The 17,284-nt window shown below is 36.2% G+C and overlaps 1 protein-coding gene across 4 annotated transcripts in view; it reads right to left on the bottom strand.

Moving 5' to 3' along the window:
- COG5 (component of oligomeric golgi complex 5) overlaps window positions 1–17,284 on the bottom strand; it is a 275,480-nt gene that overhangs the window by 257,849 nt on the left and 347 nt on the right. For 3 of the 4 annotated variants that reach the window (XM_036230277.1, XM_016145849.2, XM_016145848.2), the window contains exons 2-5: window positions 12,551–12,690; window positions 6,608–6,665; window positions 2,135–2,189; window positions 1,964–2,033 (exon numbers count right to left, since the gene is read on the bottom strand). In XM_036230277.1, coding sequence (XP_036086170.1) covers window positions 1,964–2,033; window positions 2,135–2,189; window positions 6,608–6,665; window positions 12,551–12,690 — 323 coding nt within the window. Of the gene's footprint in view, window positions 1–1,963; window positions 2,034–2,134; window positions 2,190–6,607; window positions 6,666–12,550; window positions 12,691–16,874; window positions 17,239–17,284 lie in introns of those variants that run through there. The other variant, XM_016145850.2, reaches the window with a different exon arrangement.

The following is a 17,284-nucleotide window of genomic DNA, read 5'->3' as shown; positions in this document are numbered from 1 at the left end:
AGGAAAAAAGAGTATGGTAACTGCATAGATAAATATATTAGATTTTCTTTTTAAATTTCTCTTAAAAATAACTGTTTAAACAAAAACAATAACGATATAGTATGGAGGTTAAAACATATGTAAAAGTAAAACGTATAATAATAGCACAAAAGCTGGGAGAAAACTACTGTAAGGTTCTTATACTATATGTAAAGTGGTATAATATCACTAGAAGTTACACTGAGAAGTTAAAATGTATACTATACATCCTAGTGCAACCAGTAAAATAAAAGAGTTATAACTAAGAAGTCAACAAAGGAAGCAAATAGAATCATAAAAATATTCAATTAACCCAAAACAAGACAGAAAAAGAGGCAAAAAGGAACAAAGGAAAATAGAAAACATAACAAGATGACAGACTTAAACGTAACCATGTCAATAATCACATTAAATGTAAATGGTCTAAGCAACCCAATTGAAAAGCACATTTTGTAAAATCCATTAAAAAAGCAAGACCCAACTATATGCAGTCTACAATGCACTTTAAGTAAAAGACAAAAATAAGTAAAAGTCAAACAATGGAGGGTAGCTCCATAGACTACACTACTACAGGTTAGCACGTCTGCTTTACACACAGAAGGTCCTGGGTTTGCACTCCGGGTGGAGCCACGGACTATACCCTGGGTGCATCAGGCCTCCTAAGTGTGCTGGGGGTACCATGCCCCGGGGGTACCAGGTCCCCCGAGTATGCTGGGGATGCACCAGGCCCTGGGTGCACACCGCAAGCATGTGGGAGGAGACACCCCACCTTCAGAGATCCAATTCTAAAGGAGAAACAGCAACATCCATGGGTCAGGTGTGGAAGGCGGGGTGGGAGGAGGAGGAGGCAGGGGGGAGGGGCAGGCGGGGGGGGGCGGGAGAGGGGATTAAAGGGAGGGAAAAAAGAAAAAGTAAAATGATGGAAAACTCGATATTTCTGTCTACAAACCAATCTCTTAGGATTACTAACAGGAATAAATAAGATAATGCAGGTTAAGCACAAAACATATAGTGAACACTCTAGTGTTAACCACCACTATCTTAGCCTTTATTACAATACATTATAATCATCAGCCTGTCTCTCCTACTCTGCTATCAGCTATTTGAGAGAAGACTTGTCTTAAGATGCCTCTAGCACCAGCCCTTAGGCCAGTGTCTGAAGTAAAGTTTGGTGACGTTAAATGAACTGAGGAAAGGCGCCATGATAATCAGTGACTCCCAAAGTTGTGTCACACAGCAGACATTAGATGTTATAAACCAGGTTATTAACAGTGAGAATAGGGAAGTAGACACAGATAAAACAACAAAATTGTAGAGAAAACAATAGGACATGAGAAAAATCAATGAAGAAAAGACAGAATATTGATAGAATAATGGCAAATAAGATCACTACGAGAGAAGGGAAAGGTGTTGCTAATAGAAGACACATAGAAGAAGAAAAATGAGAGGGCAGTATCAGGCCCTCAGATTACATTAATAAAACATAAAAAGGAGATGAGAAGAATAAAAGAGAATTTTACTTTGTCTTTGTAAAATGAAGAGCAAAGTAATGGATTTCCTAGGAAAATAACCCAAAGGTGATTTATGTATAAAATAAAATTATTCACAGCAGCAGTACCTTCAATTGTGAAAAGTCTGAAACAATCTACATATCTAACTATAGGCAAACAGTTTGTTATAATCTACAGAAACTATGCAAAAAATAAAAAGAAATAATTTTTATTTCTAAAGAGTTTATAAACGATTATATCTTCGCAGTAAGAAATTCATTTGACTAGTTGAGATTTGTATTTGAACTCAATAACTTATTTTAAAGCCCTTTAAGCTATTTTTCCCCTTTTCTCTCACCTTATTTATTTTCGCAGAATTCCTTCTCTTGAAATTTGTCTGCTTATAAAAACAAAATGAATAACAAAGTACAAAGATATGAAGAATGAGATCCTACCTGAAGTCTTGCCAGCTGTGCAGTACGGGCTACTATTTTATTATATGGCTCAACAATTTTTGCTTTCATCCTAAAAGAAAAATAAAGAGAGGAGGGACAATAAAATTATTTTCAAAATATCAACAGATAAAAACTTCCCATGCCACTTATATACAAAATGAACAACAGTACCTATCAACAGCTCCCTGTAAAGCCCCAATTCTTGTCTGCATCATCTGAAGAACACCTAGGAAAACAAAACAGCTTACATTACTTTGCAATTTTACAAGGGCTCAAATTGGGTATAAAAAAGTAAAAGAAAATATATATCTATTTTATAATATATAAACATATATAGAAAATTTCAATTTTTTGTCACCCTTATAATCTAATAAACCAATATTTTTACCTGTACCATTATAAAAGCCTCTAACTACCTCCTCTTCCAAACCCTGCCCCACTAAAGAAGTCTGACAAGGAATGGGAGTGACCGCTTAATGGTTATAGGATTCCCATTTGGAGTGAAGAAAAAGTTCTGGAACTAGATAGTGATGATTGCCCAACACTGTAAATGTAATTAATGTCACTGAATTATATGCTTTTAAATAGCTAAAATGGTAAGTTTCATGTTAACGTGTATTTAAAAATATATAAAAAGAAGCCTCAGTGATCTTTAAAAGTGCCAATTTTATCATAACATTCCTCTGCTAACCTTCCGCAGTCTCCCCTTCACTCCTATGTTAAAACTAAAGTCCACAGCTTGGTCTACAAGGCCATACGTGACCCAGAAATGGTGTACTCTGCCTGGTATATTCTCTCCAACCCCAAGCCCACTGCCAGGCTCCAAGTAGATAAACTACTATTCGTTCAAGCCCTGGCTTAACATAAACAATTACTAACAGATCCCTCAACTAATTTAGATTCTCTTGCTATTTTCTTCTACAGCATACATTAGCTTCAAGGCATTAATTACATTAAGTAATTACATATCCACTTGTATATCTGTTTAATGTTTTACTCTTACTAGACTATAAATCCCTGGTCATTAAGAAAAGTATCTTTTTCATTCACTTTTTTGTATGACCAGAGCCTAACTCAAACTACTTCTCATGGAAAGTAATCAAAAAATATTTATTTGTTAATTAGTTACATGCTAGATAAATAATAAACATGGACAGCAAGTATATTATTGCCTTTACTCTCTATCTATACGACATGGTAAACTTTTTACAAAATTTTAAAAATATTTTCAAAAAGACAGATCTTAAATTGTACTATTTTATATTGGTAAAAATAAGCTTTCTAATATTACAGATTTAATTATCTTGAACTCCATTCTTTAAAACTCAGTTTCTACATTCGACTGGCATAGCTGCAGTTCTGAAACATAAATTTAAGTATATTATGTTGTTAGTTGTTACATATTAGATGAAGTAATATTGGGACTAATAAACATTCCTATCAGCATACAAATATGCTTTAAAATGGCTCAGTCCAATAAAATCCTCTCTAATCCCAAGGATTCCCAATTTTCTAGTTTAGGGTTCACTGACCTTAAACCTCCAAGAATGTACTGCCCTTACTTGTTATCATTTCCTTACATATTATTCTCTCCACAATGCAATTTCAATAGGATTATTATATATATTCCATCAAAACAAGTCTTATAAAGGTCACCAGAAATCTCCAAGATGTCAAATTTGATTTTTGGTTCTGTCTTTATTTGGTTTAAACTCTCAGAAATTCATGACATAAACCACTCCCTCTCTGAAACATTTTTTTCCACAGGGCTTCCAAGTCATAATACTCACTGGGTTTCCTCCTATTTCATTAGTTGCTCCTACTCCTCCTCTATTAGATTTCTACATGCTGGAGTATTCCAAGATTTGAAGATCAGACATCTTCTCTTTCTCTATCTACAATTTCTCTTAGGGATTTCATTCAATCCTAATGTTTTAAATACTATTTGTTCAATAAAGTACTGATTTTATACATATATCCATCCACTTATACACAAATATATACATACATTTATATAGATTTTCTTTATATTTGCTTGCTTAGATACATACACGTACACGCGCGCGCACACATACACACACAAATCTCTAACCCTGAACTCTCTTATTTCAAATTTAAGATGCCCAAGATAACTTCTGCCCCACCCCTGATACATCAAAATCATAATCTTCTCTGGTCTAACCATCTCAGTTACTCATACCATCATCTATACAATTTTCCAGACTAAAATCTTAGGAGTCACTCCTGGTGACTTTCTACCTTAGCCTTTTCATCTCCCATCAACAAAGTCTATCATCTGCCCCCATTTTATTCCATGTATTTCTCTCTGTCTTTACATCCACCATTCTAGTCAACTTCTACTATTCTAATAGCTTCTAAATTGATACCCCCTAATTCTACCCTTGCCTTCCTATAGAACCTGAGAACACTTTTAAGAGCATTAATCTTATCACATAAAACCCCTAATTAAAACCTTCTAATGGTTTATCATTACATTTAGAATGAAATTCAACATTCCTTACCAAGAACCTAATCTATAACTATCTCCTTTATTCACTAAAAATCCAATCGTACTGGCCTTCTTTCTGCTCAACATGCCAAGCAAATACCTACCTTCCCATTTATTGGTCCCTCAGGTTACAACATTCTTCTCCCCATATCTCCATATGGTAGCTCTTTCTCATTACCCAGATCTCAGCTCAGATATCATCTTCTCAAAAAGGTCTCCCTGACCATCCTAGCTAGTAAGGTACTACCCTTCCTCTACGCCATCATCCATTTGATTTTCTTTGTGGGACTTAGAAATACCTGAAGTTTCCTATTTGTACATTTTTTCCTGTCTATTTCTCCACCTAGTACTTCAGTTCCTTAGGAACAGTGACTTCGTCTACTGTTCATAGGTGCCTGAAACCTAACAAGTTCTCAGTTACTATTTGACTGAGTGAACGAATGAATGAGTGAGGATATCTTTTTTTATATAAAATAGGCTTACTTCAATATTTCCTAAGACAGGGGCTCTATTATTACAGCTGCCTAGAACCTAGCAAGTTCTCAATATTTAAATGAATAAAGGAACAAAAAATAAATAGAGGGCAGTTTTAATAAAATAGTCTCAATAAATATACCTCCAAACTACTCATGTGTCAAAATTTTAAAAATGTAGGAACGAAAAGCAGATGAAGTAGAGGCTGGGAGAATATTCTTTTTCAAAGATATACCACTTCTCAGCGTCTCAAAATAAGTGCTTATAAATACAAATCATGCTAAAATGAATACTAACCAATTCATACTTTGACATTTTATGTTCATAATCTGGAGAATATGCTTAGATTATCACAGGAATTCAGAGAAGCCAGCCTTTGTACTCTATACACTCATCCAACAAATAGTTATTCTGACTCAATTTAACAGTATACTTTAAACATTGTAACCATTGAAAAGCACTCCAGGAAAAACAAGTACATGTAGAACTAAAAACATAAGAAAACCACAATGAGAAGTATTTGTTGTGATGATACATATATATATTCACATATACATTAAGAATCAATGTACTACCAAGCCATCTTCATGGGTTTTTACAAATGAAACAATCATTTATCACTTGTTTTAAAAAATTGCCATTAAAACAGGATATTTACTTGCTTCTAAAAACACATAAAAAATATTGAGATTAAGAAACAAAATTAATTTCTAAGCGTTAAGTCAGTACTTAGAGCCTTTTAATTTTCCCAAGAACATAGTCTGACATAAAATTTAAATATTAAATATCAAACTATTATTTCCAAAAATACTAAGTTCTTCATCAAGATGTCTTAGAAACAGTATATATACTGAGAATACCTCTGAGTGCATAAAAAATACTGGGGGAAACATTAAAGAATACTGCATCACAAAAAACCAACATTCTTCCTCCTTAAGAATTTGATCAACACAGCTTTCTTTTGATGTGCAATGATTAATGATAATCACAACACAAATGATAATGTAAAACACAATATTAACATTTCCTATTTATGAGATATAGTTTAATCAAGAGAATAAAAATTTATAAAAGATTTAGCCAACCAAAAATGAGGACTCATAAAAATAAAAATCCAATGTATTATTATTCTACTATACTTTCATTGAAGAGTTTCGAAGAAAGACAAAAATAAGGAAGAATTCAGGCTTACTTCCACTATTACCCACTCTGATGTTATTGATGTTTTTGTAGTTTTAATTAATAGTTATAGAAGCACTAATATGTGTCAGGAATTGTTCTAAGCATTCTGTTAGTTCATTTAATCCTCCAAATAACACCATGTTAGTGCCTATTAATACTCTTCCTTTATAGATAAAACTGAGGCACAGAAAGATTAAGTAACTTGTCCAAAATTACACATCAGTAAAAGCAAGAATCTGAATCCAGATAGTTTAGTTCAGGGTCAGCAAAGTTTTATTAAAGATTTGTTGGAACACAGCCACACATATTCATTTACATATTTTCTGGCTGTTTTCACTCTGCAATGGCAGGTTAGTAGGTGCAACAGAAACAGTACGGCCCGCAAAGTCTAAAATATGTACTATCTGGCCCTTAACAGAAGAAATTTGCCAATCCCTGGTTTAACTCTACATAATCTATAATAATTAATGGAAACATACCTTCCAAAGACTCAATGCCAGTTGCTTGTGCCAGTAAATCTTCATGTCTTGTAACAACCTGAAAATCAAAACTGCATAATCAGTATATGCTCTTAAGTATCAGATATTTTTTCTTTGTAACTACAATGTAGAACTAAAGGTCTCTCTCCATATAGGATGAGGGCAAATACTAACATTAAAAAAAAAATACAGGTTACAAAGGTGTGTTTGAGATAAGTTATTAACAGGAACACAAACACGCTCTATAGTTGACAGAGCCAAAGAAGATACAGCATTTTCACTAGCCCCTTCCTTTCCTAATAAGTTGTACAGGTAGAATTGTGCCAAAAATGAAAAATAAAAAACACCTAATTCTTGCTGTGCTATTATACACTTTCCATTTAAAGATGTTCTCAAACACCAGATTCTCTTAGTTCTTGAAGTTAATTCAGCCATCATCAAGACCACAGTCCTATCTGAACATTTCCAATCCCTGAACATTTCTCTGCTTCCAGTTTCCCTGTGTCACAGCAAATCCTCTTCCCTACAGAAGATTTATTTTTGTGAAAATTAGGGCTGTGTAAATAATCATATTAAAAACTAAAAAGGTTGAGTTAAAGGCCAAATGTTAGAGAGTCCTAGAAACATTAAGAAAACATGTAAATCTTGAGACTACAAGAATCCTTATCACTTTTGATTCTTTAACCCAATGAACAAGAAGTTTCATGTCTAATCTGTAAATTGAAGCCCCTAATCAACAAGAATTCATTTAACGGAACCCCTGCATCCTCCACTTAGTCCTGTTTCAGATATCATTGTCATTCTATGACGCTCTTTCTATCATATCCATCTAAAATAAGTTACTTTTGGTCCCTTATGTCTCTTATCCTTAAGACTGCCAGATGTAAATTTCCTCCAGTCCACTGATACAGTCATCAGTGTGTCCATTCTAACAAGACAAATTATCTTTTAATTCTCTATTATTTGTACCTTAGACTCTGGAAAGGTTGAAAAGTCTAACACTATATTTTTAAAGAGTCTGCTGTAGTCAACTAGATGACTTACTAAGAGATTTGGAAGACAAAAGTAAAAGGAAAGCTATCTTCCTGTTACTGTTTCAACGAGTAAGCAAGGTTCTGAGACCTGAGCATTTAGAGGCAGTTGAGATAGCTGGTCATTCCATAGTTTAGTTACCAGGTACCCAGAAGCAGAATTTTAGCAGTGGCATGGGAGGAAAAAGCAGGAGCTTCCAGGCTTCTGTATTGCAGCTGGGGCAGATCCTTCAATTCAGTCCACTAGCTGTCATCCAACGATTACATATGCATCCAATTCTCTGTATCAAATATCTTCCTGCTTTAAATACCCTAGAGTAGTTTCTGTTTTCTGCACTAAGCTTCAACTAATTTACGCCTCAGTACATCTTTGGTCATTTTAATCATCTCAAGTATATTTTTAATTATTTTTAATTTATTTATGAGTATAGTTAGCATTAACCCAATTTTTTTCCAGCAAAAAAACAATTTCAGCTGGTACAGATCTCATACTAGGACTCAGAAACTTCCACCTCACATCTAAAACTACCGTAAGTGTAACTTACCCCCTCTAAGAGATGTTATTCCTGCAGAAAAGGTATTGCATACAAAGAATAAGGAAAATACCAACTATAAAAGGACAGAAAGAATTTCAGGTGGTTCTTGAAAAAAGCCACCCTCTGATATCTCTATTAACACTTCATATCATTCTATTTAAAACAGATACCACTTGCCTGTCATTATTTCTGCCACTGTTCTGTGAGTTCTTGTAGAGGCAGAAAAATGTGTTTATTTTTCTGTCTCTAGAGCCTAATGCAAAGCCTGACACTTTAAAGTATTTTATAAATGCTTATCAATAAAGACTGAGGTTCCCGTCAAGATGGCAAAGTAGCTAAACACTATGTTTTCCTCCTCTCACGACCACACCAAAATTGCGACTAAACTACAAAACAACCATCATTAAGAATTGCCTGAAGTCTAGTTGAATAAGAAGTCCTACAAGTAAGGATCTACAGAAAAAGCCACATCGACACTAGTAGGAGGGATGGAGACACAGCATAAGCTACTCCCACACCCATGCGTGATGGTTAAAAATCAGGAAGGATATTTGGGCTACGAAGCTGAGAGAGGTCCCAGCCCCATACCAGACTCCCCCACCTAGGGTTACAGAGCAGGGAAGAGAGATCTCCACAACTTCTGGCTGTGAAAACCAGCAGAGATTGTGGCTGATATAGAGGGCTGCTGGAGTCCAAGGTACTCCTCTTAAAAGGCCTGCACACAATGCACTTACTAAAAGACTCTCTAGCTCTGAGTTCTAGGCCTAGTGCAGCAGCTTGAAAGGCACCAGAGCCATACCTAGAGGAACTGAATTATCTGGCTTCAGGGTCAGGACTGGAAGGGCAGCTCTCTCCCAGACAGAAGTGTTGGCAGAAGTCATTGTTCCTTTGTTGAGCTCTCCCCCGTCCCAGCATGTAGACACAGGCAGGCACCATATCTGAGCCTCCATTAACTTGGCTAACACTGGTCGCCACGCCCTGATCATTGCAGGCCCACCCAAGCCACTTCCAGTGGTTTTTCCATACAAACAGCCTGTCTTGGCTCAGGCTGCAGACTTTCCTAAAATCTCTCAAAGGTTTACAAACCTCAAACAAGCAGCATCTGACCTCTGTATGCCTCATACCTCTTGCTAAGCAGCCCTATCCCAGCACTAGCACCAGCCAGCCTCACTTCACAGCTTAACCTCTTCTAGACACCTTCAAGCCCAGCACAAGCGGCAACCATCTGCAAGTCACTTTGCAGCTCCAACAAGTTGCCCCAGACAGGGCAAAGGCAGCAGCTGACCTCGGTCTGCACCAGAGCCCCTTCCAAGAGGCCCTAGGACCAATAAACCTGGTGGCCAGCTTCGGACCGCACCAGAGCCCCTCCCAAGAAGCCCTAGAACCAATAAACCTGGTGGCCAGCTTCACCAAAGCCCTACTAAAGCAAGTCTTGTTCTAAACAGTCAGCGCCCACGCAAGTTCCTCCACTGTAGTCACAGCTAGTCCTTACAACCAATCAGTTTGAGGGTCACTCTCTCCCACTGACATGACAACAGTAACCAAGGCTCAACAACAACAGGAGGGCACACATAATCCACACAAGGTACACAACTGACCAGAGAGACTGCGCCACTGGACTCCACAAGATACCTACTACATAAGGCCACTTTACTAACACCAGGAGACATAGCACCTCTACCTAATACATAGAAATGAACAGGGCGGCAGCCAAAATGGGGAGACAAAGAAACATGTCCCAAATGAATGAACAGAACAAAGCTCCAAAAAAAAACAAAAAACAAAAAACAAAAAAAAACTAAACAAAATAGAGACAAGCCATCTACCAGATGCAGAGTTCAAAACACTGGTTATAAGGATGCTCAATGATCCCAGTGAGAACTTCAAAAAAGAGATTGGAAACATAAAGATGAAGATAGAACACAAAAAAAACCCAGTCAGAAGTGAAGAATATAATAATTGAAATGAAGACTATATTAGAGGGAATCAGTGGTTAATGAAGCAGAGGATCAGATCAGCAATTTGGAAGATAAGGTAACAGAAAACATCCAACCACAACAGCAACAAGAGAAAATAATCCAAAAAAATAAGGATAGCGCACACAACATCCAGCGTACCAGTATTCGCATCATAAGAGTACCAAAAGGAAAAGAGACACACCAAGAATTGAAAACCTATTTAAAGAAATAATGACTGAAAACTTACTTCCCTGACCTGGTGAAGGAAACAGACGTACAAGTCCAACAATGCAGTCTCAAACAAGATGAACCCAAACAGGTCCATGCCAAGACACATCATAATTAAAATGCCAATGGTTAATGATAAAGAGAGAATCTTAAAGTAGCAAGAGAAAGTAGTTAGTTACCTACAAGGGAATTGCCATAAAACTGTTGACTGATTTCTCAACAGAAACTTCATCACAGGCCAGAGGGACTGGCACAAAATATTCAAAGTGATGAAAAGCAAGGACCTTCTGTGCTCGCTCTGTAGCACATATACTTAAAAGAACCCACAAACAATTTTACCATACCCAGTAAAGCTATCATTAGAATCGAAGAACAGATAAAAAGCTTTCCAGACAAGAAAAAGCTAAAGGAGCTCATCACTACCAAAATAGTTTTACAAGAAATGTAAAAGGGCTTTCTTTGAGAAAAAAAGATCAAAAATAGGAATATTAAAATGGCAATAATTACATGTCTACCAATTTCTTTAAATGTAAATGGATTAAATGTTCCAATCAAAAGTCACAGGGTGGCCAAATAGCTGAATAAATAAGAAAACAAAACCCTTACATAACCTGCCTACAGAAGACTCACTTCAGATCCAAAGACACACACAGACTAAAAGGGATAGAAAAAGACATTTCATGAAAATGGAAACAAACACAAAAAGCTGGGATAGGAATACCAGACAAAATAGGCTTTGAAACAAAGGTTGTATAGCAAAAGACAAAGAAGGACCTAATGATCTCGCTTCTGGGTATTTATTTATTCGAGGAAACCCAAAGCACTACTTCAAAATGACATGTGTATCCCTATGTTCATTGCGGAATTTATTTACAATAGCCAAGATATGGAGGCAACCTGTGTGTCCATCAATGGATGAATGGATAAAGAAGTGGAACATATATACGATGGAAAATTACTCAGCTATAAAAAAAAAAAAAAGTTAAATCTTGCCATCTGTAACAACATAGATGGACCTAGAAAGGGTATTCTGCTGAGTGGAGTATAAGTCAGACAGAGAAAAGACAAATGTCATATGATTTCACTTATGTATGGAAACTAGAGAATAAGATAAATAAAAACAGAAATAGGCTCATAGAGAACATTTTGATGGTTGTCAGATTGAGAATGGGGAGACAAGGCAATAGGTAAAGGGAGGAGGTACAAATTGGTAACTACAAAATAGTCATGGGAAGTAGAACATAACATGAGGAATAGTCGGTAGTATTGCAATAATATTCTTAAAATGGCAAAAAATAAATATTGAATTCCAATTATATAATCAGAATTTTAGCATTAAAGTGACCTTAGAAGTCATCCCAGTCCTGACTAAGCTGCTCTTTCAATTGATGAAGAAAGTAAGACACAAAACATTTAAGCAAATATGCCTCATCTTATACCAGATATAGGTTTCCTGGTAAACAGTACATTTATTCATGAATTTGTTCATTCATTTAAATATTTATTAAGTATCTACTCAGACAAAAGCAACACTAGGAAGTATACCATAAAATCACCCAATAAAAATTATAGAATTATAGTAGAGGAAGGAACTATCAAGATCTAGTACAATCTCCTCTTCTTTCTTACTCACTTGATTTTTTTAAAACAAATAAAGACTCAAAGACATTAGGTGATATAAAAGGCAATAATACAGCTGAAATTAAGACACACCTCCTAACGCCCTATATTGTGTCCTATCCCACCACCAATTGATCAGCTCTGTAATTTCAGCAAATGTTACACTTATTGCTCATGAAGTGTGAACTGCCAATGTGAACATCCTTGTATTTCTTATTCACACAGTTCTACTTCCAAAATTCCATTTTCTATCATTTATCAGTCATCTTATTTTTTGCCCACCTCCTATATTCACTGCATGTCAGTTAAAGTGGTAAATACACACACACACACACACACACACACACACAATGAATAATAGAATAATAAGTTTTGGACAGATGGGCATATTAGTTTTTCAAAAAGTAGTTTACAGAAAACTTTTCAAAATTATAATTTAAAAAATGAGCCACACTGGTTAAGTTATACATCTGTTCATGTAAATGTGCATTTAGATTAAATAAAAGTATTATAAAAATGATAAGTTACCACTTTAAGTCGAATAATCTGTATCATCAATATTGGAATTACCTGCAGGTGTAGTTCTTTATCCAACTGACTGATTCCTTGGGCAAGTTTTGCTAGTTGTTCAGAAATTACAGCTTGATGAATAGATTGGGAAGTATAAATCTTTACATCAAAGTCTTCACTTAAGAAATCACTATAACACTCTGGGAGAAAACAATAAGGAAAAGTCTTTATCAATAGGCTGCACCAAATCACAGATATAAACAACAAAACAATTACAATCATAGTTAACATATTTTGAGGTATTTCTAAACACCTAAAACTATTGTAAATAAGAAGAGGAAGAGGCAACAGCAAAAGAGAGTGGTAATATTCACTGAGAGCTTACTATGTGCCAGGCCCTGATCTAAGCACTTGCCAAGTATTAACTGATTCAATCCTCACACAACTCTGTTGAAACTATCATTTTCCCCATTTCATAAATGAAGAGACAGTCACAGACGTGGCATGCAACTTATCCAACCGTATTGTCTAAGATGTGAACCCAGGCAGTCTAGCTGCAAAGCCCACACACTTAACCACTATGCTACACTGCTGAAAGTTAATTTTTATCAGTGAGTCAAAAGGAAAATACTGAGTAAAACATTAAAAATTAACTACTCACCATAGCCTTTAACAGAAAAAAATGTCACTGACAATGACATCAGAGAAATTAACTATATTTGATATTTATAGTCTCTGATATCTCTAGATCAATGCACAAATACTGTTATAAAAAAGTGAATCTGGAATTTTAATAAAAATAGGCAAATATAAACTTATAGGTATTACTGAAATTTAGGATTTATAAAATAGTAAACGAAAAGAGAAACTTCAAAATAAACTCTTGACAGGGAAAAGTGATGCAGATATTTTTCCCTATAGAAATCCACAAATCTGTGAATGAAAGAAAAATTGGGGAATTATGAGTTAAAAATAGATACGTAGAAATGAGCTCAATGTAGGTATAAACCACTATTTCCTAACCATGATAGCTGTAAGACTACCTGACAGCTTAGGAAGTTAACAAGCAAAATATATAGAGTACTTATGAGAATAGTTCATGGGAGCAAGATCTTTTTTACTACCATATCCCTAGAGCCTGAATAATGCCTAACACATGGCAGGTGCTCAATATTAGTTGAACAAATTAATTAACCTATATATATGTCAGCTAGAAGTTATCATTCTGCATTCTTGACTACTTTCAAAGTAGTGTGAAGTAAAAGGAAACTGCTCTTCTGGCATTAATGCTGAGAACCATTTCCTTCTAGTTTGCTACCTAGTTTGCAGAATTAAGGATCCTGCCAGCCAGACAAGTGGAGAAGGCCATTTCAAGAAGAGGGAAGGTTTAGAGGCAGCAAGCATCATGGCGTGTTTTGAGAAACATGGGGAATATTGATTTCAGTATGTCTAGACCACAGTGTGTGGGGCAGAAGGGGTTAAAAATGATAGGAGTTGAGGTTCCAAAGGAAGGTTGGGAGAAAGTTTAAAAAGAGGCTGGTAAGACATCCAAATGTTCAGACTACACCACGTTTGAGGTTTTAAATCCAAGAAAGAACACTGTAAGATTTGCTTATAGAAGTTTCTCGCAGCAGTATGGAGAGTAAGTGAAAAGGGATTAGCCATACTTACGTTTTGGAGCTGGCTGGTAATGGCACTTAAGAGCTGTTAAATTTTCAGAAATTTTGTGAGCCAACTCACATGTAGGTACCCTAAAACTGTGGTGAGAGGATTAACACCATGAAAATTGGCATCCACTACAAAATCAGGGCTTTTCCTATTTTCCCAGAAGCTGGTTTACCAGCACATGTGTGTAACAGAGCCAAAGAGGCCGGTAAGGTGCTATGTTAACAACCCGCGACATGATGAAGGCCTAACACAGTGGCACTAAGAATATCAAGGAAGTGACGAATCGAACAAATATTCAGACACAATAACATGCAGGACTTAGAGTTAAGCTGAAAATGGGTGATTAGGTAGGGCAAGAGGATGATTCCCAGGTCCCTTGATTGAGTAACTGACATAGGGAATTCAGCTTTGCATTAAGTCCAAAGAACTCAAAATCTACATAGTAAAGAATTATATATCTAACTGGCCATAAGTAATTAATGGTAACAGAGTCTACCAGAGAAAAAGGTTACAGGAGGGAGATTAAAATTCATTTCAATTTTTCAGATGTAGAACCTGTACAATTTGTTCACACGTAAGCTTTTATATATAGAACTATGAGTGCTTGCTCACCATCAAGATAGAACTGTCCAGTAAACAGTTCTATAGTTCATAACAAAGGTAAGGACCACGTGTGTCTGTGTGCAGATATTAATTTTGAAACCATGGAAAAAGATCACGTGATTTAGAAAGAAATTTTATAATGCACAAAAAGAGGGAAATAGGGGAGACAAGGTTCAGAAGCCAAGAAAACACCAAAAATCTAGGGGTAGAGGAAATGAGAGCAAGAAAAAGAGAGAAAGAAACAGGAGAGAATGGCAAAAACCAAAATGGGTATGAAGTAATGGCAAAGATCTTCCAAAGATCTAACACAATGTAGGTTGAATACTTTTATAGTTTTCTCATTCCTATAGGAGGCACACAGAAACACCTCACAAAATTTCAAACTATGCATCTGCACATCAACCCTATAATCCTATTCTCTATCACTGACACAGTGCATCACTTAATGATGGAAATGTTTAATTCTTTAGGGATGTTGCAGGGGATGAGTGAGTGAACTACTCAATTAGGGGCAAACTGAAGAAGACAATTATCTAAAAGAAAATGGAAAAGAGCAATTGGAGAATTGAGATTTTTTTTCTTTAAAGCATGGAACTCTCAAGCCACATAAGAAAAATATATCCAGAAAGCAGTCAAACATTTTTACAAGTTCAAGTGAAATAAGGATCAAAAAAGTGTCCATTTTATTTACCCACAAGGAAGTCATTGAAGACCTTGGCAAAGCTTTTTCAAAGGCACAGAATGAGAATGACTGGGTCTTTGAGAATACAGGAAGAAATTCCAGAGAAGAGGAGGGACTGTCCTTAGGAAGGAGCAGAGACTCCACTTACGTTGTAATTGAAAATATGAGAGAAAAAAGGAAGAAAGGATGGTTGCAGGTTCAGCTTTAGCATAGGTTTCATGTCAAGAAATAGAGAAAGCTCACACCTGACGGATTTTTTTTTTCTTTTTTTAGGGAAAAGTTGAAAATCATTTGCTAAGCTTGAAGGGAGAAGTCTGAAAGGCGTAAAGATTTAAATAATCACTATGGAAAAAGGGAAAGCAGAAATACAGAAAGCAGAATTGAGAAATAGTCACCCTCCAAAAACTGATTACAGTTCCTGGATTGCATTCTCCTGAACTGTATACCCATGCCTGGCATGAGTTGTTTCTTCCACTTCTTAACCTGGGAAAGTTCTATTTAAACTCCAAAACCAGTTCTATCTAGACTTTCCTGATACTCCCCCAACCACTCCTAGTTATCCTCCTCTGTATTGTTTTACCTTGTACACAATTCTACTGCTACCTTTACAAGCCTACATTAAGTGCCTACCTTTATAGTTCTGCAAGACTATCTACCCTACAAAAATGGTGATCTGCTTGAAGGTGAGACTTGCACATATACCAGGAGCTCAAAACTTGCTTAAATGGAATTTAAATTAAAATACAAAGATGCATTAGACAGAGATCTTAACCTGGAGAATCTAAGACAATCTAGTTCAGAACTACAACGTCATTAGTAAGTTTTGACAAAAGTATATAAATTATGAAAGGCAGGCAAGTAATTGAAAGCAATAATAAGACATACGACAGTCAGAGAAAACAATTTACAACTTTTTTTTCATTCCTTTATAACCTGATTTGATCTGCAAATGTGTGCATATGCTTCTCACTGTAATGTTTAATTAAAAAACATTCTGCACCTACTATATGGAAGGTAATGTTACTAACACTGTGGAACATAAAAAGGGGTTTTACAATACAGTAGAAAGATAATCAAATTACTTTAATACAAAGTAGAACGTGCTGACACTTCGGGAAAAAAATGAAGAACAAGATGAGAATGGTCTCAGAAATGTAAACTTTAGTCTGAAAGACAGATTTGGGGCTTATTAACTGAATTGATACAATTTAATGAGCTTCTCAAACGTATTATATTTAGCTTATCTTCTACTTTCTAGCAATTTCTATCCAATACTATCAATAAACCTACTTTATTCAATACATATGGTTAATCCAAGCCTGAAAGAATGCTCTACACCCTCCCTTCATGTATGGTTATGGATAAAACGCCTTGCTAAGAAACAATCGAGCCACTTGTACACACCAAGAATGTAAGAGGAAATTTTCCCACCTCTTTTTAAAAAAGGCCCTTTCATCAAGTATCTGTCGTCTGTTCTAAGTCTTACACTTTTCGTAGGATTAATGCTTCACCCTTTCGACAAGAACTGCGGCAGCAGCCAGTAGCGGCCAACGGAGGTCACCAGGTGCGAGGTCCCAGGACTTCAAGGAAACCCCAAGTGTGTGTGTGTGGAGGGTAGAGTTAAAAAAAAAAAAAAAAAGCGGAGCAATCAAAAATCAGGTGTCCCAGGAAACAGGTTGGCGAAGCCAGCACCCAGAATCCAGGGGGAAGGGCGAAGGGGAGTGGTCACGTCGAGACCGGAAAACTTTCTGCAAAGCGACGGGTTGAGTTCGCCACCAGGGCCCAGGTGCGGAGGAGGACAGCCCCCAAACCGAGGACCCGACCCACCCCCCACTCCTTAC

This window comes from Rousettus aegyptiacus, unplaced genomic scaffold (genome assembly GCF_014176215.1).
Source record: "Rousettus aegyptiacus isolate mRouAeg1 unplaced genomic scaffold, mRouAeg1.p scaffold_m13_p_13, whole genome shotgun sequence".
In the NCBI taxonomy this organism is placed as follows: Eukaryota; Metazoa; Chordata; class Mammalia; order Chiroptera; family Pteropodidae; genus Rousettus; species Rousettus aegyptiacus.
The sequence above is the reverse complement of the archived record's forward strand: the minus strand, read 5'-3'. Positions and strand labels throughout refer to the sequence as shown.